This window comes from Pinus tabuliformis, chromosome 5_2 (assembly GCF_031772625.1).
Source record: "Pinus tabuliformis cultivar Carrire ecotype Pingquan chromosome 5_2, CPIR1, whole genome shotgun sequence".
Classification (NCBI taxonomy): domain Eukaryota; kingdom Viridiplantae; phylum Streptophyta; class Pinopsida; order Pinales; family Pinaceae; genus Pinus; species Pinus tabuliformis.
Window position 1 is genome coordinate 1,033,484,528 of NC_142306.1, and position 22,991 is coordinate 1,033,507,518.

At 34.8% G+C, this 22,991-nt stretch overlaps 1 protein-coding gene across 1 annotated transcript; it reads left to right on the forward strand.

The window, feature by feature from the left end:
- The first annotated feature begins 10,617 nt into the window (after positions 1-10,617).
- On the forward strand, positions 10,618-14,061 carry LOC149162764 (ammonium transporter 3 member 1-like). The gene is made up of 4 exons (XM_089435781.1): positions 10,618-10,710; positions 11,135-11,882; positions 12,176-12,461; positions 13,318-14,061. Exons 2-4 carry the CDS (start codon positions 11,286-11,288, stop codon positions 13,848-13,850), a joined length of 1,416 nt encoding a protein of 471 aa, XP_089291907.1. The 5' UTR covers positions 10,618-10,710; positions 11,135-11,285; the 3' UTR covers positions 13,851-14,061.
- Positions 14,062-22,991: the final 8,930 nt, after the last annotated feature.

Below are 22,991 nucleotides of genomic sequence, written 5' to 3' on the forward strand. Positions count from 1 at the left end.
CCCTCACTTATTTTAGCACTATACATTCTCTCTAGAGGCTTGGTGATTGGCATTCGCTCCAGTGTTTTCTATTGCCTCTATTTTGGGATCGTGGGTGGAAGTGTTTGAACAATGGAGATCTAAATATCCTTGGATTCGGAAAGGCTCCTCCTTGCTTATAAGATGTTGGGAAGCCCTCCCTAAGTTCTTGTGTTGGTCTATCTGGATCGCCATGAACAAATATATTTTTAAAAATGAGATCATGTCCCCTTAGTTGGTTTCCTTTAAAGCATCAAACATGCTCTTTGAAGATAAATTTGTTAGAGGTTTCAATTCAAAAGAAAATGAGGAATTGAAGCAAGAGCAATTCAATTGGATAAAGGTGGGAAAGCATTTTGCCCCTCCTAACAAATTCATGCTTCATCCTATTAGTAATGTGGTCCCCTATATCAGGTTTTGTCAGCCAAATTTCTCTAAGTGGAGATTGGAAAAGTCCCAATTCTCTCTCTTTTTTACAGGGCTTCGAGAGGAAATTCGAGGGAGGCAAGAGTGAGAGGAAATCCTGGGGAGGTAGGAGTGGGAGGGGATTGATTTAGTCCCCATGGAAAACATTGTATCGCAATATGCATAGGGACTTGGCCTAGTCACTAACAATAAAATTGAGTATCTTCCCTTATGAAAAGGTATGGAAATAGCTATTGCAAATAAAATTACTAGTATATTTGTTTTTGAAGATTCAATTCTTGTTATCTAACAAATGGCCAAGGCTAAGAGGGAAATATGCTTAGATTATGCTCCCTCGCTTCAGAGGATCCTCATCTCTGCCTCTTAGTTTGAGCAATTGGATCTATACCACATGTATGGTCATTTGAATTTGGTGGTAGACGCTTTGGCTAAAATGGTTCCTCTCTGGGTCAGGACAAATTAGAAATGGATCGAAGTCTTAGCAATTTCCCAATTTCGTAGCTATGACTAGATTACCAAGGTGCGGTTAAAATAAATTGGAAGTGGACCTTAGATTTTTTCATTTTCTCCATTCCTCATCCATGTTTGGAATCCAAAGGAGCAATTATTTCCCAATTAATTCAATCATCATTAAGAAAATTCATCAAATTGGTATGTGGTCATCTCCCTCTAGCACATTCTCTCCCTTGGATTATCTCCATAAGTGGAAGGGCCTCAAAATCCAACGTCATTTCCTTTTCCGGCCAGAGATCCTCAGGGCTCCTTCTTGGTGTCTTGATGTTATTTAAAACTAGCATGTATTATTAACCTTCTCTAGTGATGGGTGTCTTGTATATTTGATTTGTTCCTAGTGGGATTTGTTGCGGATCTCCTTAGCCACAAAGTTCAATGTATTGTTGTTAGGGTCTAACCCTGACCCCTTTATTTATGTAATAAGCTCAAGGAGCCTCATCAGAGTCATAGTTAGTTAGTTGAGTCAATACGGTTGCACGATCAAGGAAGTCCTCATTAAGTGGAAAGACACCTCTCCAGAAAATGCGACATGGGAACCAAACACTATCCTTCATTAGTTTCCGAAGCTTCAGCCTTAAGGACAAGGTTGCTTTTGATGGGGGAGGGCATGCTAGGGTCCAACCCTAACCCCTTTATTTATGTAATAAGCCCAAGGGGCCTCATCAGAGTCATAGTTAGTTAGTTGAGTCAATAAATCCCATAATCGGTTATCCACATTAATAATGATTGTAAGTGGTTGACCTACATTATGGAAAAAGGACCAAAATTAGTTATAATCAGGACATAGTTAATAAAAAATGTGGTTAACCTGTATTATGCAAGGCACCACTAATAGTTAGCGTTTTGGATGTCATGAAGCTATAAATAGTCTTAGATAGCAAGGGAAGAATCATTGAGTTTTATTGTAATTGAGCTCTGCTCTATTGGAGGTTTCCCTCTTGAAGAGGCAAGTGAACATTGTATTCTACTTCTGAATAATATAATATCTTTGTAGCTTATATCAATTCATGTGTTTCTAGAAATATTGTCTCGTATATCTGGCATTCTGATATTCTTCGCAAGTCAAGTGCATAAAAGTGGTATTAGAGCACTTTCCCAAGCCAACTCTACCTCCAATTTTGGAAGATTTTTTTTTAGGCTAGAGATATGTTCCAACGTCTTTAAACCACGTGATATATCGTTGAGCCAAAAAACTTGTGGATTTGGGAGGCATGATCGTAAGAACTACAAGACATGGTCATGCTTGTTGGACTCCCTTGTAACCCCTATGGGTACCCCTTTGAGTTGTAGCACATTAGACATAACTGCACACAAATTGCACTTCCCCGTACCCTTGGGTATATTAGAAGCCCCCCCTAGGTTAACCTAAAACAAAAATTTAGATAATCCATCGGTCGTCTTGCTTCTACATTATACTGAGAACAAGACTCAAGGTGATTACTTGCACTTACAAAGGGTAGTTGGGTAGTACGACTAAGGGTATAGTTGATCCTTATTAGTTGGTGCTCTGAAAGATTTGGTCGAGTACTACTATTGGACCCCTACATATATCACGATATGTAGCACCTAATACTCCTTGCCTAATCTGATCGAGACCCCACTTTCACCAGTAATTTTTGGCAGTAACTTTTCAAGCTATAGGGCACACAACTCCAAATAAGTACCACTTATCATCCCCCAGATAGATTGTCAAACAAAATCAGTCAACAAATGTTTGGAGACCTATCTGCGATGCTTCAGTATAGACAAGAAACACCAATGGGTATAATGGCTACCTTTAGCTGAATGGTGGTATAATACTAACTATCATGAAGCCACCAACATGATGCATATGAGGCAGTGTATGGCCAACTCCCACCTTCAACAGCTTCTTATATCCCTGGATCTTCCAAAGTACATTCAATTGATAAGGTCTTGTAGAACCGTGCTGCCATGATCACTCATCTCAAATATAATCTACATCAATCTCAGAACCGAATGAAGTAATAGGTCATCCAACATCGTTTAGAAAGATCATTTCAAGTAGGTTACCATGTGTTACTATGACTCCAACCTTATAAGAAATTCTCTCTCAAAGAAAAGGGTTGCCAGAAACTAGCCCCAAAATTCTGTGGGCCTTATCAGGTACTTTAACGTATCAACGGAGTCACTTACAAACTAACCCTACCGACTACTTCCAAAAATACACCCTGTCTTCCATGTATCCTACCTCAAGAAAGTTGTGGGGAATTATTGTAGGGTTTCAAATAATTTTTCCAGAATTGGACAAGGAAGGTTCACTTTGGCTCTGACCCAAACAAGTCCTCAATAATTGATAAATACATCTTCACAATCGCAAGATCAAGGAATTCCTCCTTAAGTGGAAAGACATGTCTATAGAAGATGCGACATCGAAACCAACCACTATTCTTCAGTAATTTCCATAGCTTCAACCTTGAGGACGAAGCTGCTTTTGATGGGGGAGGGCATGTTAGAGTCCAACCCAACCCCATTTATTTATGCAATAATCCCAAGGGGGACTCGTCAGAGTCATATTTAGTAAGTTTAGACAATAAATCCCGTAAGTGGTTATCTGCATTAATAATGATTGTAAGTGGTTGACCCACATTATGGAAAAGGAACCACAATTAGTTATAATCGAGCCATAGTTAATAAATAATTTGGTTAACCCGTATTATGCAAGGGACCACTAGTAGTTAGGGTTTTGGATGTGATGAAGCTATAAATAGTCTTAGATAGTAAGGGAAGAATCATTGAGTTTTATTATAATTGATATCTTCTCTCTTGGATGTTGCCCCCTCAAAGAGGCAAGTGAACATTGTATTATACTTCTGAATAATATAATATCTTTGCATCTTATCTCAATTCATGTGTGTTGGCTTAGTGGGGCCTAACCCAGGTTCAGAGGTGATTTAGCCAAGCAAATCCTGATGCTACTGGCCCTTTCAGCAATAGTTCGCGGAGCGCGGACTGAGGTCTCACCCAAAGTAGTATAGGAGGGTGCTAGAACCAGGTTTCCACACCCTTGGGATGTCTAATGGGCTTCTGGAGGTCCGCGGTCTGACCTGTTGCTGCGCGCACTTGCGATCCCTTCATGACCTGCAGTGCGGCTTTCGCGCAGCCCTACTCGGGGCGCGACCCGTATAATACCCAAGTTCCTTACTAATCAACTGATTACTTAACTTGTGTGTGTGAGATTTACAGTTATTACAACATATTCAGCATTCATATCAGTGTGTGTGATACATAAATGAAAATAAACATAAAGAAGATAATGCACAACAATTACACAGAATTAGGAATCAACTTCTCTTTATTAGCTTTCTGTCTCGATTACAAACTCGACTTCGCCTTGTGCACTCAGCTGCGGACTCTACTAGGCCTCTGCGCACTCAGCTGCAGAGCCTCTTCCTACTACTACAACCCAAGACACTTAGACTTCTACTCTAAGCTTGAACCATTCCTTCGCTACTCTCTCTATTCATCACTATCTTTACAACTTAGAGCCTCACTCTATTTATACAATCCCATGGTCCGCGGACCATGGGTAGGCCGACTTTACACTAGTTTACAATACAATGTTTAGGGCAGACAACCCTATGACTCAATTGTACACTTCACGCTCCGTGCCCACAATTCGCGTAGTTTTACAACATATTTGACCAAAACTTGGGCTTTGAGCCCCAAAACCTGCTGTGGGGGGGATTCCATGCCCAAAAATGTGTTATTTCTATGTTTATGGAAATATCAACTCGTATTTATGGCATTGTGATATTCTTCGCAGGTCAAGTGTAGAAAAATTGTGCAGTGGGGTGGAATTAATTTTTTCATCCTATCATATCCCTCAACTATCTATTCTCTATCCTATGGAGGTCTTTACGATGTATTTGGAAATCTTAGTGAAGTTTGGCTCGTGGCAAGGCATCAATTATGCCTCTTTATTGAATCACTTGTCCTCCCAATTTATCCAATCTCCTTCAGTTCATGGTCATTCTAGGAGCAAGGAGAATTCTTAACAAAGTGTTAATTCGTTGGGTTCTGGGTTTCTTTTTCCAAAGATGGAAGATTCTTCGACTCCTCCGGAGAACGTTAACGCTAAAATGTTGATTGACAAGCTACTGGATGTGGCTCAAGCGCTCTTATGCTCTATTCAGTAATTGGAGGATATGGTTGAAGTATTGAGGTGTTCCTTTTAGCTCTTTCCGGAGGCCAAGTTACTCAGGGACTGCAAAAATATGGAGCATTCGCTAGAAGGTCTGCATGAGGAGGTTCATTCTCTTTGTGCTCAAGTTTCTGTGTTGGAGATCTCTAGGATTGGAAATGCACATCATAACTTGGGAGGAGTTGCTTCTAGTGCTACTTTGGAAAGGAAGATGACTTTTCACTCAAGGGGGTTTGATGATATTGGTCATGGTCATTACCGAGGTTCGAGTTTCTTGGTGGTGTATGTTGTTGTTTCATCTATGTTTTCCTATGTTGTTATGTAAATTATGCTTTATACTTGGGTCTTTTTTTCAAGTTTATAGAAGTCATTTATTTAGTATAAGAAGGATTTACACCCTTAGAGTTGGCAAGCATTTTGAATGGACTAATGATCTCAACATTTTTGTATCATAAATCTTGTATAAGGTTTCTGGCTCATATCCTGACTTTTATTAATATAAAAACTCTTACCCATTCATTTAAAAAAAAAAGGTAGATTTGATGAGTATGAAATAATAAATTATGATATAAATCCTCTTAGCATTAATGTCACATATTTCGATCCAAATGTACTAATTGAGAGGATTTATCTTTTGAAGCCAAATGTGAGGGGAAATATTATTTTCTATCTAATATGATATTCCTCTAATCTCCTTGTGAGAGGACTTCTTATTACACATTGACCACAAAATGAATCATTTATGTGAGGGACCTTAGACTGATATGTTCCTAAGTTTCGATTAAAAAAATAATATCAATTTCACTCGGGATCCAACTTAACATGGGACCTTTACGCCATGGAAAATCATTGTAGTTCCATAAAATGATCCATAGTATTCCAAATTCATATTTCTCATTTTGCTTTCTATCCCTAATAACAGTTTTCCCATTTCTAATGTTTGTCATTTTTCTTCATTTTTGGCTTCCTTTACCTTTTGAACCCCCTTCCTTAATAAAGTGCACTCTAATAGAGTGAGGTCCCCATTTATAAAGATTCATGTCCCTACTTATGGTCATTACAACTTATAGATCAAATTATCTTTAACCTTCTTACTTCTATGAGATAAGTTGTTTCAATTTGTATTTGTTTTTTTAAATTATTACTTACCTATCTTCATGGTTTTGTCTTTTTATATTAGCAATTATATATATTGAAATATAAATTTATAATAATAATTTTTAACTTATATTTCTAAAATTAAAACTAATATTTTCATTATAAAAATAATGGTTTTATGAGTTATCATAGATTTTCTCTTGCTTGAATAATAACAATAAAAACTGAGTCTAAACAGGTGACGATTTGCTCATAAAAGAATGGTTAATGTTGACTAAATCCTGCATAGATTTTTGGAAATCCAGATACAACTGTAAGTTTCAAAATTTTAGGTGATCTTGAGGGTGCTAAATCCATTTCCACCATTAAAAAAAATTCACACTCTTTATTTTAAATTAAAAAAAATCAAATTCTAACCAAAAAAAACAAATTACCTAATTAATATATATATATATATATATATATATATAATTAAAATTGAGGAATTTTAAAATAATTTTTAAAGTTTCTCAATTACATAGTGATACATTTCTCACTTAGATAGTGGTACTTTTATGATTAAACATATTACGATCTAATCTAATATGACATTCAAATTTCTTCTGTTACATATTCATACATTTCTCAATTAGATATTGGTACATTTACATATTCATACATTTCTCAATTAGATATTGGTACTTATGTGATTAAATATATCACGTTCTAATATGACATTTCTTCTGTTATATTGTATGTGATAAGTTAAGATATTTATAATTTTAAATTTAAATATATTTTAATTATATGATTTTATATAATGTTTTATAATTTATAGTTATAATAAAATAAGATAAGATGAGATAATTAAAAATGATGTTATAAATAAAAGTTGGATTGAGGAGTTATGGAAGTAGTTTAGTTGGTGATCTAAGTAAAGTAAGTTTGAGAAAATTGAGAGATTCAAGATTCAAATTTCGACAGTTGTAACCTAGTTTATAGAGACTCTCAAAAATTTACTACTAGTTATATGTCAAGTGGAATATTATGTTCTTCTGAAATTTAAAAAATCAAAACTTGAAAAAAATATTAATTTTTATATTTTAATAATTTATCTTAGATATTTTATTTATACCTAATAAATTAATTAATTGTGATTTTTTAAAATAAAAATGTAGTATATTCAAAATTGAGTTTTATATTTTAATTAAATATTCATATTCTTAAATTTTGATATTTGTTTTTTTTATTTATTTAAATTTTATAAAATATATACTAAATAAAAAAAGTATTTTATAATTTTTAATTTTAAAATTAAATATAACGGTAGTTTCACAATTGTATAATTATAATAAAAACATAAATGATTCAAATCAAAGAGAGAGTCCAAAACAAATATGGCAGATTTAGAGTTTTTATAACCAGATCTAAATGGGTTAATGTAAAAAATTTGAAACTTGCTTTAATTATTGGATTATAAAAGAATATTTTTATAATTATTGGATAATAAAGGAATATTTTTTATAATATTAAAATTTATATTTGTATGAAGTTTAAATTTTAAATAAAGCAATGGAATTAATAGGAAATTCTAGAAGTTTTATTAAAATTCTTTCAATAAAATAAGTTTAAAAATTAAATTAATTGTTAAAAAATTAACATTAATATTTAACAAATATTTTTATAATAAATTAATTTAATTATTTTTTAAATTAATTAAATTGTAAAATTGTTTAAGTAAAGAAATTTAAAAACAAATATGATTTATTTTTAATATGTCAAATAATTTGAGTGGATTTAATGGTTGACATCATGTGTTTCTTAATAAAATATTATATATCTAAATTTAAAGAGGGTAGAGTATGCATGTCTCTGTAATTTTAGCATTCAAATTGCTATATAGAAGTGAATCCTTTGCTCCAAAAATAATGAAATCTCATAAACCAAATTCACAATAATATAATATGTAACTATATTTAATATCATAAATTAATTACTCTTAAACCTAACTATGTAGGTGATTAATCTTGTGCAATATTCCGAGTTCCAGCGATTTGATTGCTAAGTCTACAAAAGCATACATACTTTACCCCCTCTGATTGAAACACATACTCTTAACCATTAAAAACACTCCATCCATTATAAAAAACTAGAATACTAAAATTTATCATATTAAAAAAATTTAAATATATATAAAAAAATTTACACTATAAATTTAATTAAAAATTAAATATCATTATTAATTTTAAAATATTTGTAATTCTCTACCACATATATTCTAACCATTATAACCCATTTGCAATATTTTAAAAACATTATTCACATCACAATCCCAATTTTTTTATTTTTTAACTCATTTAAATATAAAAAAACAAAAGCATTATTTATCATTCTCAAATTTCATAGTTAAATAAGAGACATAAAAGGTGGATGGAATCAATTTTTATGTTTTTTTAATTAATAAGAAGTCCAATTCTATTTGGATTTTATTTCATCTAATATTTGTAAACTATATTAGCCACAATTTTAAATACACTCCTATTATAGAAAAGGAAATTTAAATACACTCGTAGTATAAAAAGGAATTTTGAATAAATTATTATAATAGTTAAAAGGAATTTTAAATACACTCGTAGTATAAAAAGGAATTTTGAATAAATTATTATAATATTAACTACACTCGTAACACCAAGCATAAGCATTTGCATTTACATTTAAATTAAATTAAATTAAATTGGATTGTATTGTATGACATTTCACGTTAAAGCAACCTTAATGATCGTGTATGACCATGTCCGGGACATAATAAAAAGAGGCCACGTGGAGGCAGGACCATATGACCATAGCGATTCATTAAGGTTTCCTTCAGAATTGAAGGGTACTCTATAGAAGAAAGAGTTAACTAGCCATCCTCAGGGTATTTAATGTCCGGGGATATGCAAGCCGGTTAACGCGATAACACGCGAAAGCCAAGTTTTAGCATTAACTAATATTTTGGCTTTCGCGTGTTATCGGGCTAAGGTCCCTGCATATCCCCGAACATTAAATACCCTCAGGATGGCTGGTTAACTCTTTCTCTCTATAGAGAATATCCATATCCACCACGTTGGATGAAAAATTGGGAGAATGCAAACAAAAAATCTCATTACATCCACGTCAGCACACAGCTGGCCCGTTGACTTTGAGCTTATTCCAAATAGGTGAAGATTAAGAATAATTTTTTGGTATAAATTTGGCAGATTTTTTTTAATCTAGGTTACAGCGGTCGAGTTTTAGGGTTTTAGAGGTTCAAAAGGTTTTTTATCGGGTTGAATTAATTTTTATCATTAAAAAATGATTCTAACGCATAGTTTTGGATTTTTTAAAAAAAATCACTATCTTTTATTTAGACGAGTGTTATTGGATTGATTTTATTTCTGTGATTTAAAATAGAAAAGGGAAATTAATATTTATATTGAATATTTTGAAACATTTTTAGTAGAAATCACATCAGGTATGTTTGGTTACAAACTAGTCGACCAAACATTCCTGGTGTGATTTTTACCGAAAGTGTTTCAAAATATTTATGATATGGATCACAAAAGCTTGAATTTGAATATTTATATTGACAAAAGATGTTAAAACTGCTCATTTTTAAACTATTTCTGTTCGGCTAAGAGCTGGTCTTCCTTGGACATAAAGAAACAATTTAGCCGGCCAAGCTTAATGTTGGATTTTCACACTCACCTCATTGGGAATGGATCATGTGGACTAATTGCCACTCTTGAATCTGCCCTGGGACCACTCCCCATAAAAGTAAGTGTAATGGAAAACCTAGCATGGTTTCAGAGCTTGGCTCAGGTTCAAAAACCTAACATGGTATCAGAGCCTTGGCCCAAGTTCGATTCCCCATTTAGATTTGAGAGAATGTTAGATTTTCACACTCACCTCGTTAAAAATTGATCATGTAAACTAACCACTACAATAATTCCAAATAACATGAATTTCCTCACATACTAATAAATCAATCTGCTTTTAGCATAAGAGCACATCATAACTAATTTAATTTCACTGCTGTTTAACCATAAAATTATAATAAAGTTATAAAAGGTTTTCTCGGTTAACCATTAAATTATAATAAAGTTATAAAATGTTATCTCTGTTAAAAAAAATTGCTATAAAAATGTCAATATCAAATTTTAAAATTATTTATTAAAATATTATTAAATTTAAAATTGTAAAATAGTTTACGGGGACAGCTTAATATTATTAATATACAAAATGTGTTCGAGCCAATTCATTAAAATATTTGAAAAAGAGCTGGGCTCGATTCATGCAGAAATCGGAGTGGCCATTGGCAAAATTGTAGTTTTTGAAAGTCAACTGGATTCATTGTACGGCCGACAATTTTTTATATTTAGGCTTCGTATCCTACGGAGGTTCGATATCTGCTCTCTGTCTTGTTATCGAACTGTGAGAGAAACTGTGTATGTAACAGTTCAGTGGCTTGCAGGTTGTGTACAGCTCCATGCAAGGTTTGTTCTAATAATTAATGTTAGACTTTACTTCAAGCTTTCGTTTTCTTGAACATGTATTACTGCTGCTTCTGTGATTATTTTTATGGTTTTCTTCTAGTGGCTAAGGGCCTTACCTGACTTAATTGATTCCCAGTGAGGGAGTCTGACAATTACTCCAACACCCAGTTCAAGGAATGAACTTGGCCAAAGTTAAAGCTTTTCATTACACCAAAATCCGCGAGCATTAATAAACTTCCCAACCTTAATCCAACATACCTTAACTGCAAAATTACACAAAAACTTCATCTGCTCAGAGCACTAGGATCCTACTCTCTCGTGGCTTTTGTTCACCCAATGTTTGGGTCATGATTATTTTCAAGTTTGGAACAACAGGTTACCAATTTGGTTTCTGACACATGTTATCTGATGTGTTTTATTGCAGAAGAGAGGTTTGCATTGTAGCTGCATTAAGAAAGGGGCTACAATCTGACTCCAGCTCTGTTTAGGCAGGTAAAGCCTTGGACCTGAATTCTGTCAGGCAAGGTCCTGGTCTCAGTGTCCAATATTGAATTCTGCAGATTAGTGCTGCAGCAATGGCATATCAGGGCTTGAATGGGACTGCTGCACCTCCTTGGCTTGACAAAGGAGACAATGCATGGCAAATGGTAGCAGCCACACTTGTGGGTATGCAGAGCATGCCAGGCCTAGTCATCCTATATGGCAGCATAGTCAAGAAGAAGTGGGCTGTGAATTCTGCTTTCATGGCACTATATGCATTTGCTGCTGTTCTGATCTGCTGGGTTACATGGGGATATAAAATGTCATTTGGACACAAATTGCTTCCCTTATGGGGCAAGGCCGGTCCAGCACTAGATCAAATCTTCCTTGTCGGACAAGCAGATCTTCCTGCAGCAGGAGCCACAGCTCTGTTTCCTATGGCGACCATGGTGTATTTTCAATTTGTTTTCGCAGCAATAACATTGATTTTATTGGCTGGTTCGGTGCTGGGAAGAATGGATATCAGGGCATGGATGGCATTTGTGCCACTATGGCTCACCTTCTCATATACAGTAGGAGCATTCAGCTTATGGGGAGGAGGATTCCTTACCCAATGGGATGTGATTGACTATTCAGGAGGTTATGTTATCCACGTCTCTGCAGGCATTGCTGGTTTCACTGCAGCGTATTGGGTATGTTAAATTTTTTTGATATAGTATATTTTATTCAATATGAATTTTTAGTTTAAGGTGTTATCTTGAGTAGTTAGTTGTTAAATATTTGCTATTAACGAATACCAATTCCAAATCTCATTAAATTAAGTACACTAACTTACTTAAACACTTTCAGAAATGTAAACATCTTTGAATTACTGAAATGAAAACATCCTTGAGTTTCATGTTAAGTTTTCCTTAGGAAAAAATATGATATGTATTCCTTCTTATCCACATGATTTATGTCATATAAATATATTTGCGTTTTGCAGGTTGGACCTCGGCTAAAACAGGACCGCGAAATATTTCCTCCAAATAATGTCCTGCTAGTGCTGGCTGGAGCAGGGCTTTTGTGGCTGGGGTGGGCCGGATTTAATGGAGGGGATCCTTACGCTGCAAACATTGATTCATCAATGGCAGTGTTAAATACCAACATATGTGCAGCGGCTAGTCTCCTGGTGTGGACTTGTCTGGATGTCATATTTTTCGGAAAACCCTCTGTCATTGGAGCTGTCCAGGGAATGATAACAGGGCTTGTCTGCATTACTCCTGCTGCAGGTATTTTGCTTTATATCCTTATTTCCTTTAACCCATTTCTAATAATTGATTTTTTCTAAAGAGGAAATAGATCAATTCCCAATGATGTGGGTGTGGCAGTTACTCTAACATCTCTCCGATGCAGGAGAGGAATCAAATTTGGATCAAAGTTATCAAGGCTTTGATACTATGTTGAGGTTTTTCATTACACCAAAACTCACAAGCATTAATAAATTTCTAAATTTTTACTATTACCTAAATAAGCGATTAATTCCAAATCCTCAAAATGAATCCCAAAATAAAAATTATCCAAATGATCGATTCAAAATAAAATAAGAATGAAAGTAATAAAGAATCTAATGAGCAATTATAGATTATCAATGTGTGGCTCTGTTCTCTGGGAACAGACCTGGGCCTAATTTGAACTATGGATAATCATAATAAAATTCTGTTGAACTGCACTTTCTAATTCATAACAAAAACCAATCTGATCATACAGGGTATCAGAAAGGCATCCTTTCTATTTTCTCTAATCTATTTTGAAGTATATTTTTCTTGCAGTTTAAAATACTTGATCAAGTTAAAGGTAAGAATTTGTAAAGTGTTCTAAAGTAGCTTAATTGGTTATGGTTCGTGATATAAAATATTTAGCTTAATTAGTTATGGGCATGATGTAAAATATATGATTTAAAAGTTCAAATTTTTTATTTACCTCTAAACTAATATGCGAAGCAGTATAATTCACCTAGAAATTATAATAATAGTAATCTGCGAGGCAGTGTAATTCACCTAGATCATAATAGTAGTAATGTGATTCTCCCAGACATTATAGTGATTATAGTCTTGATGTCCATTATCCATATTCCTTGTGTTTCAGGTGTTGTGCAAGGATGGGCAGCCATTGTAATGGGTGTGTTGTCTGGAAGCATCCCATGGTTCACGATGATGGTTCTGCATAAGAAATCGAAGCTATTACAGATGGTTGATGACACACTCGGCGTATTCCATACTCATGCTGTTGCGGGAATATTGGGTGGAGCACTTACTGGCCTTTTCGCGGAGCCTGCTCTGTGTGACCTCTACTTTTCGAAGACAGGTTTAAGGGGAGCCTTGTATGGAGGAAGTGGTGGGAAGCAATTCTTTAAGCAGCTAGCGGGAGCAGGTTTTATAATAGGGTGGAATGTTGTAGTAACAACCATAATCTTGCTTGTGATACGCTTGGTGATCCCCTTAAGGATGTCAGAGGAGCAACTTCTGATTGGAGATGATGCAGTCCATGGCGAGGAAGCTTATGCTCTGTGGGGAGATGGTGAGAAATATGATATCTCCAAGCATGGATGGTCTGATGGTACACCAAGTCACAGAGATGGCACAAGGCAGGGTGCCAGAGGAGCAACAATCGAATTATGAAGAAGTTTGGTGTCTTGCAGAGACTAGTCTCTGTTGTTTGTTGATTTCTGTATTTTGCAGGAGAGATTGTTACTCTGCTATGGTTTGTTTTACTTTTAATTTGTTTTATTGTCTAATGAATTTCATCCAAATTCTGTTGAAAGGAGCAAGGGCGAACTCCCAAGACTATACAAACAAAGAAACAATTGAGAAATAGATAAGCAACTGTGTCTTCCCGTCTCAGACATAAAGGACAGTTAGACAGAGCAGCCACCACTCTTTGTTTCTGAAGATTCTTCCCTATGATCGTCATATTTGGCCATGCTTTAACAAAAAACAAAAGAAGTTTGACTTTCAAAATTTTGAGAAATATGGTTGAAGTTGAATAATTTAATTGAAGTGTTTTCTAAAAATTTTATTTATTTTTTAATCAGCTTAGATTCATATTAATATTGGATATATAACTGTCGAGAGGGATCTTGAGTTTCAAACTTTTTTTTTAGTGCAAAATTAGAGGAAAGGTTTGCACCTCGCGAGATTTTGCCCCTTTTGGCGCTTGATAGTCCGGGGTTAAGATGGATCTAGACGCGGTCACACAAAATTTGTTGAGCATCTAATTATTCTGATAATTTTAAATATGTTTAAGATTAATTTGATCATTTTAATTTTAAATTTGCTCAGTTACCTTAGTTTGTTGAGATGACAGAAACTGTTAATAACTTGAATGATGAAAATGGTGAAACAAAATTTTTGAATGAAAACAATGTAACAGTGTTGAATGATAGAAAATGTGAATAATAAGAACGTAGTCAATTAAAAATAGCTTTCATTGTGATCAATCTCAAATTATTTTCTTCTATTGTTCTTATTGGCATACATATTACTCTTGCCATATTGTTATATCAATCATATGAAAATGGCAGTGGAAATCGTAGACCATTCAAATCTTTAACTTGAGCTATTGTAATATATATCATACATTGTCTCTCTTCCTCTCCAATATTAATAGTAGTTTTCTCCAAAGTAAGTTTCAATAATAATTGTTTCTATTATCTTGTTTGAATGCAAAGTGACTAACAAAGTTGAATGATAAAAAATGGGGATAATAAGAATGTAGTGAACTACAAATAGTTTACCGTATCTAGAAACAAACATTTCAGGTAAGTGGACATTTTATTTAAGATGAAAATTCAAGTATTTTATTTATGGTTGAATTATCATAACACATAAACCAATGCATCTAGTGCAAGCAATCAAATAGGATTAGAAATCAACATCTACACTGAAATCAATGCATCTAGTAAAAACAATCAAACATGATTAGAAATAAAAAACTACACCAAAATCGATATTCAGTATAATCAATCGAATAAGATTAGAAATCAACATCTACACTGAAATCAATGCATCTATTTTAGTGAAAAAAAATATTCATGGATTTCGAAATCCAACTTCTCTTACCTTTTGTAAAAGATTCACTTCCTCTTCCTTTATGGTTAATAATGTTCAATATTATATAATACTATATAATATTTTTATTTGTCTTTGTGTGTTTTTTTTTTCTTTCCTCTCTCTTCCCCCTCCATCTATGTGTCTATCTCCCTCTCTCTCCCCCTCCTTTCTCTCTCTCTCTCTCTCTCCCCCTCCCTCCCTCTATTTGTCTCTATCTTCTTCCCTCTCTCTCCCCCTGCCATCTATATCTTTATCTCCCTCCATCTCTCCTTCTTTGTCTCTCTATCACACCCCCCCAAACACACACACATACATTGTATATCTATCTATCTCTCCCTCCTTCCCTCTCTGTTTCTCTCTTCTACCCTCTCTCCGCCTGAATATATATCTCTATATCCATTCACCTCTCCTTCTTTGCCTCTCTATCTCAACCCCAAAACATATACACTCTCTCCATATATATCAATCTCTCTATCTCTCCCTCTTCATATCCCTCTCTCTCTATGTCTTTCTTCTTCCCCCCCTCTCTCTCTCTTCCCCTTTCTCTCTCTATGTCTTTCTTCATCACTACTCCTCTCCTTTTTTTGCTCTATTAGGTCCCCATAATACTAGTGTATCCCCCATATCGTTATTGTTGTGCCCCATAGAAGCCGAGTATTGTTATTATTGTGATCTTATATTATTATTGTTATGTATGCTCTAATTATATTTTGACCCTTTAGACTCCTATATATACCAAGGAGGTCTTTCCATTTGAATCATCGAAGAATTGTTCATTTATGTGATGTAAAATAGGGTTTCCCCCTCAAAGTGGCTTATTACAGTCTTGATATCCATTATCAATACTTGTGTTTCAGGTGTTGTGCAAGTATCGACAACCATTGCAATGAGTGTGTTGTTTGGAAGCATACCATGGTACACAATGATGGTTTTGAATAAGAAATCAAGCCTATTACATATGGTTGATGACACACTCAATGTATTCCATACTCATGTTGTTGCGGGAGTATTGGGTGGAGCATTTACTAGCCTTTTTGTGGAGCCTTGTCTATGTAACCTCTACTTTTCACAAACAATTATAATTGGAGCCTTCTATGGAGGAAGTGGCAGGGTGAAATTCCTTAAGCAACTAATAGAGCAAGTTTTATAATAGGGTGTAATGTTGTAGTAACAACCATATTCTTGCTTGTGATGCGCTTGGTGATCCCCTTAAGGATGTCAGGGGAGCAACTTCTTATTGGAGATGATGCAGTCCATGGTGAGGATGCTCTATGGGGAGATGGTGAGAAATATGATGTCTCCAAGCATGGATGGTTTGAAGATACAACAATTCATAGAGATGGAACAAGGCAGGGTGCCAAAGGAGCAACAATCAAATTATGAGGAAGTTTTTCCTCTTGCAGAGACTAGTCTCCGTTGTTTGTTGATTTCTATATTTTACGGGAGAGATTGTTACTCTGGTATTGTTTGTTCTATTTTAATTGGTTTTATCGTCTAATGAATTTCGTCCAAATTTTATTGAGAGGAGAAAAGGCGAACTCCCAGACTTCACAAACAAAGAAACTAGTGAGAAATAGATGAGAAATTGTTTTTCCCTACCTCAGGCATAAAGGATAGCGATAGGGGCCAGCCATGATCGCTCTTTTCCGAAGATTCTCCCCTATGGTTGTCATATTTTACCATGCTTTAACAAATAACAAAAGAAGTTGACTTAATAAAATTTGAGAAATATGGGTTAAGTTAAATACTTTAATTTTTCCAATAGGTGTCATTTATTTTGAAAGCCTTCTAAATTTTTCATTTTTTAAAAAAGGAAAAAAAACAATGAATTCCTTGAAAAGGAAAAAAGTAAAATGGGTAATTAAGATGTAGTAATGTGAGAATATTATTGCTCGTATACATAATTCAAGGACAAAAATTAAGGGTATCCAAACAATTTTTCTATTTTTGACCTCCATTCCTATATTGGTGTTACAAATTCTAAGGGTGAGAATGTTTATTGACGATTTAATTTATATGACTGTGCTAGTTAGCAAATATTTCATAATCTACAATCAACATAAAAATATTTTTTACAATTATTTTTATAATCAACCTAGATCCATCTTAACACTAGATATATAAGTGTTGCAAGGAATCAAACTTCTTGAGGTTCAAAACTCTTTTTTGAATGCAAAACTTGAGGAAAGGTTTGCGCCTTGAGAGATTAGTCCCTCTTGGCACTTGATAGATCTGGGGTTAAAATGGATCTAGGTTGGTTTCATTTGTGCACGGTCACATAAAATTTGTTGAAAATATAATTATTCTGATAATTTTAAATATGCTAAATATGTCTAAGATTAATTTGATAATTTTAATTTTAAATATGTTCGGTTACCTTAGTTTGTTGAGATGATAAACACTGTTAATAACTTGAAAGATGAAAAATGATGAAATAAAAACTTTGAATGCAAAGTGATGATGTAACAATGTTGAATGATATACAATGTGAATGATAAGAATGTAGTTAATGACAAATAGTATTCATCGCGATCAACTTTAAACTATTTTCTTCTACTGTTCTTATTGTCACGCACTAGTTTTTCCATCTTTTCATATCGATAATATGAAAAGGGTGTTTGAAATCGTAGACTATTCAAATCTTTAACTCGAGTTATTGTAGTAAAAGTCATACCTTGTCTCTATTGCTCTCCAATATTAATAGTAGCTCTCTCCAAAGTCAATCATTGTGACTTATGGAGTGAAAAACTCCAAGTAAGTTTCAATGGTAGTTGTTTTCCATTACCTCGTTTGAATGCAAAGTGACTAACAATGTTGAATGATGGAAAATGAGGAGAATAAGAATTTAGTCAATTAAAATTATTTTACAGTTTCAAGAAACAAACATTTTAGGTAAGTGTACATTTTATTTAAGATGAAAATTCAAGAATTTTACATATTGTTTTATTATTGCAACACAAAAATCAATGCCTTTCGTCAATAATTTTTTTGTACTTACTGAAATCAATGCACACTATTAATCTAATTACTTTGAAATTAATGTACATCATACATTTAGTTACATCAAATTAGAAATCAAGATCTACACTGAAATCAATGCATCTAGTGCAAGCAATCAAATAGGATTAGAAATCAACGTCCAAATTGAAATCAATGCATCTAGTGCAAGCAATCAAATAGGACTAGAAATCAACATCTAGAGTGAAATCAATGCATCTAGTGCAAGCAATCAAATAAGATTAGAAATAAAAAACTACACTAAAATTAATGCATCAAATACAATGATTCAAGTAGGATTCATGTAGTCTAAGAAGGTGTAAATTTTTCCCGGAAAGCCATGAAAATTCCAACATGATTTTGATAAAATCCAACATAATTTTTTCGAAAGCCAAGTTACAATTGTTAAGCTTCAAGATTTTGGGTTCCCCATGGGTTTTTGATGGTGTTGAATCCATTTCCACCATCAAAAATAGGATTCAAGCACTCCTACTATCAGATTTTTTGTAAAAAAAATGGTCGGATTCTGACAATTTTTGGTTGTCCGGGTAAATTTGAGCTTCAGTAGAAAATGCCAATAGGATTAGGAATCAATATCTACACTAAAATCGATGCATCTATTTTAGTTAAAAAACAAAATATTCATGGATTTCTATATGAAACTTCTTTTACCTTTTGTAAAAGACTTACTTCCTCTACTTCTATGGTTAATAGTGTTCAATATTATATAATATATGTATTTGTCTTTGTGTGTGTTTTTCTTCTTCCCTCTCTCTTCCCCATCCATCTGTGTGACTATCCGCCTCCTTCTTTCTACCATCTCTCTCTCTCTCTCTCTCTCTCTCTCTCTCCCCCTCTCTACACCTTTTTCTCTGTATGCATTTCTTATTTCCACCCCCTCTCCTTCTCTCTCTCAAGTTCTCTCTCTGTTCCTTCCTCTCTCACCCTTTCTCTCCCACCTCCCTTTGTCTCTCCTCCCATCACTCTCTCTCTCTCTCTCTCTCTCTCTCTACCCTTCAACTCTATCACTATCTCTCTCCCCCTATCCTTCTCTCATTCCCTTTCTCCCCCTCCATCTTTGTGTCTCCCTCTCTCCCTCTCTTCCCATTCTTTCTCACTCTTTGCTCCTCTCTCTATTCCCTCCTTCTCTCCTCTCTCCCTAACTCTCTTTCTTTCTCTCTCTCCTTCTCTCCCCCCTCCATTTTCATGTCTCCCTCTCTCTCTCTCTCTTCCCCTTCTCTCACTCTCTCTCTCTCGTCTCCTTCTATCTCTCTTCCCTCCTCTTCTTTCTCCCTCACTTTCTTTCTTTCTCTCTCTCCTTCTCTCCCCCTCCATCTTTGGCTCCCTCTCTCTCTCTTCCCCTTCTCTACCTCTCTCTCTCCTCTCCTTCTCTCTCTCTTCCCTCCTATCCTTCTCTTCTTTATTCTGATCATTTTAAATATGCTAAATATGTCAAATATTAATTTGATAATTTTAATTTTAAATTTGTTTGGTTACCTTAGTTTGTTGAGATGATAAAGATTGTTAATAACTTGAATGATGAAATAATAATTTTGGGTGCAAAGTGACGATGTAACAATGTTGAATGATAGAAAATGTGAATAATAAGAATGTAGTCGATGACAAATAGTATTCATCATGATCAAATTTAAACTATTTTCTTCTACTGTTCTTATTGTCACACATGTTAGTTTTTCCATATTTTCATATAGATAATATGAAAAGGGTGGTTGAAATCATAGACTATTCAAATCTTTAACTCGAGTTATTGTAGTAAACGTCATACCTTGTCTCTATTTCTTTCCAATATTAATAGTAGCTTTCTCCAAAGTCAATCATTATGACTTTTGGAGTGTTAAACTCCAAGTAAGTTTCAATGGTAGTTGTTCATTGGAATCTGGATTAGGGGTAAAATTTTGCTCAAAAATCAAAGTTTCCGGAATCACTTGTAACCTAAATGACCGTATCCATATCGACGATACGATCCCAATGCAACTCATTTCACTCAAAACAAAGTTCTTATGAGGAAGTTAGAGCCCACTGACCATTTCACTAAACAATGAAAAAATTTGCAGGTACTGCCCAGTCTGCGGTCTGTACTGCTGATGTGGTAGATGATAGGGCAGGTGAATGTGCAGGTCAACGGGGTCAATTCCCAATGAGGGCTCGCCAAGTGTCACTGTTTGATTGGTTTGCATCTTGGTGATGTGGCGCCTTATGATTGGTTGTCAAAGAAATAATGGGAAGGTGACACGTGGCAAGCCCAGAGGCCACCATGTGTCCCTCCCATAGGTTAAATGGTCAACTGAGTGTTTGGTCAAAAATTTTGTGGAGGCATCAGGGTTCAACCCCACGACCTCCTCTCCACTAGTCGTGAGCCTTACCACACCATTCCATTAGTTCTTGACATATGGTTGAATGCGCTCATTATTAAAGGTTAAGTGCTGGGGGTATGGAGGAAAGGGGCCAAGGCTTAGCCCCGACCCCCAAAAAAATGCAGCCATACAACCATTCGCCAAGACCAGGAGTACGCCCAACCAATACTTAGCACGTAAGAGCAGATTAGTGCTAATAAATGCGCGATTATCCTAATTAATCCCAATTTGTGTTAATTACAAGATTAACACTTAAGCGCATTTATGGTTAATTAACCCAGACTTATCCTTAAATAATCCAGGATTATGGTTGGCAGTATTTTTGGCGCATTCCACCATTTTCGGGCTTGCCTCTGGAATTAGCGACCTTAACTGGAGTTTCTCCAGATTTGGAGGAGTTTTCCTGGGGAAAACTGGAGAAGACCATAACTTGATGGTATTTCGACCAATTTTGGCTAAAGAAGAGTCATTCCTAGATGATTTCAACATTATGAACACAATGGAACATGTTTCAGAGGTAGAGAGGCACTTATGTATGTGATTTTTCCACGTTGAAGTTTAAGGAAGCCTAGGGCCACCAGGAAAGGAGGTCAAGCCCGAAACAACTGTAGTCCATTTGCATAGTTTGGAGAGTCATATTAGGGGTTTTTGGATGCTCTGAGTCATTTGAAGCAGTTTATAGGAGCTGTAGAGCATTGTAAATTATTATTTTTTCCATTTTGAGCAAATACACAGGCCCAAGCCATGGAAGTTGGACCAAGGAGATGTAGCCCAAGAGGGGTGAACTCCTTTATCAAAACACTGTGTTAAGTGTTCTTCTTGATGGTATTCTGTACTTTTAATTGATTTTGTTTATCATTTTTCTTTCATGCTATTCTTCTCATGATTCTAACATAAAAATTGACTTACCTGTTTCTGTTCACAAACACCATAAAGGAACCATGCACATGAAGCAATTGACAAGCATATTTTATAAATATGAAGTTGAAATTAGCACAAAAAAAAATCAAGTTGGTATTAGAGCAAAGGTTTGTTTGCTTGATTTCTTGATATGTGTGCAAGGAGAATTAATAGTGTGCAAGTTTATGTGATGGCAGCTTCAACAAGCGATGTCTCTAATCTCTCTTCCTTAGCAATATTATTTGATGAAGAGATGTTGCAAGAGCTTTTCATCATGAGAGATATAGTGAAAGAGATGATTGAAGATAGGAAGGAGAACAATAAACTTCAAGAGGAGTTGATGGTCATGAAGGAGGAGAAGAAATAGCTTCTTGAAAAGATGCATGAGATGGAGATTTTACTCTATGATGCCAAGGAAACCCTAGCCAAGTATGTGCATGAACATGAGGTATGCAATTCAAGTTTATCTTCAATTTCCTCTCAAAATGAATGTTTTGGTGCTGTTGAAAGACGCACTAGAGGAATAGGGTCCAAATTATTGATGAATATTGGCTATGTAGGTAGAGGGTTAGGCAAACATGCACAAGGCATAGTTGAGCCAAATTTTGTTGAGGAAAGGCCTAGGTATTTGGGTCTTGGTTATGGACAACATGGTGGAGAATTATCCAAAGCCAAGGAGGCACATGAAGGTTTTCGAAGAGGAAATTTCATTACATATTCATACCCTCAAGCTTGTGAAGTTTGTGTTCATGAGGAATGCAAAAGTTTTATACCCACTTTGCAAGAATATGCTCATAAGCATGCAACTAGTGGAAATGGAAAACAAGAGGATGATGAAAGTTCTAAGTTCCTTGGAACCATTGTTGGTATCCCAAAGAGAGCCACTACCTCATCAAATTCACCTCCTCAAGAAGGCGACAAAGGTCAAAGTGCAAGGTATAAATCTACCTTTAATCAAGTTTCTTTTGATTATGATAGACATGGTAAATCTTCACATAAGAATTGGAGAGAATTTACATATTCTTTTTGTGGTTTGAATAACCATAATGTTTCAAGATGTTGGAATAAAATGGCCACATATAGGAAACTTAAAAAAAGAGAGACAGAAAACAAGAGGTCCATTGGATAATGGAAACCATGTTGCAAAGAAGATGTAATTGTTTTTCACTCATTGCCATAAGCAAGGTCATCTCATAGACAAATGTTAGACTTTGTATCCAACAACTCATCCACGACATTTGAAGAATGTGGAGAGATACTTTGGCAAGAATGAAAAAGGATATTCCATAATTGATGTGGGTTAAGATGATTCACAAGATGATGTGCAACGGAAAGAAGCACCATGGAAAAGGTTTGGTAAGAAGTGGTTTGATTTCTTGTCCAAATAAGGCTTGCATTTCTTTTGTTGATAGATGTAATTAAAAATGCATTTCTTTTC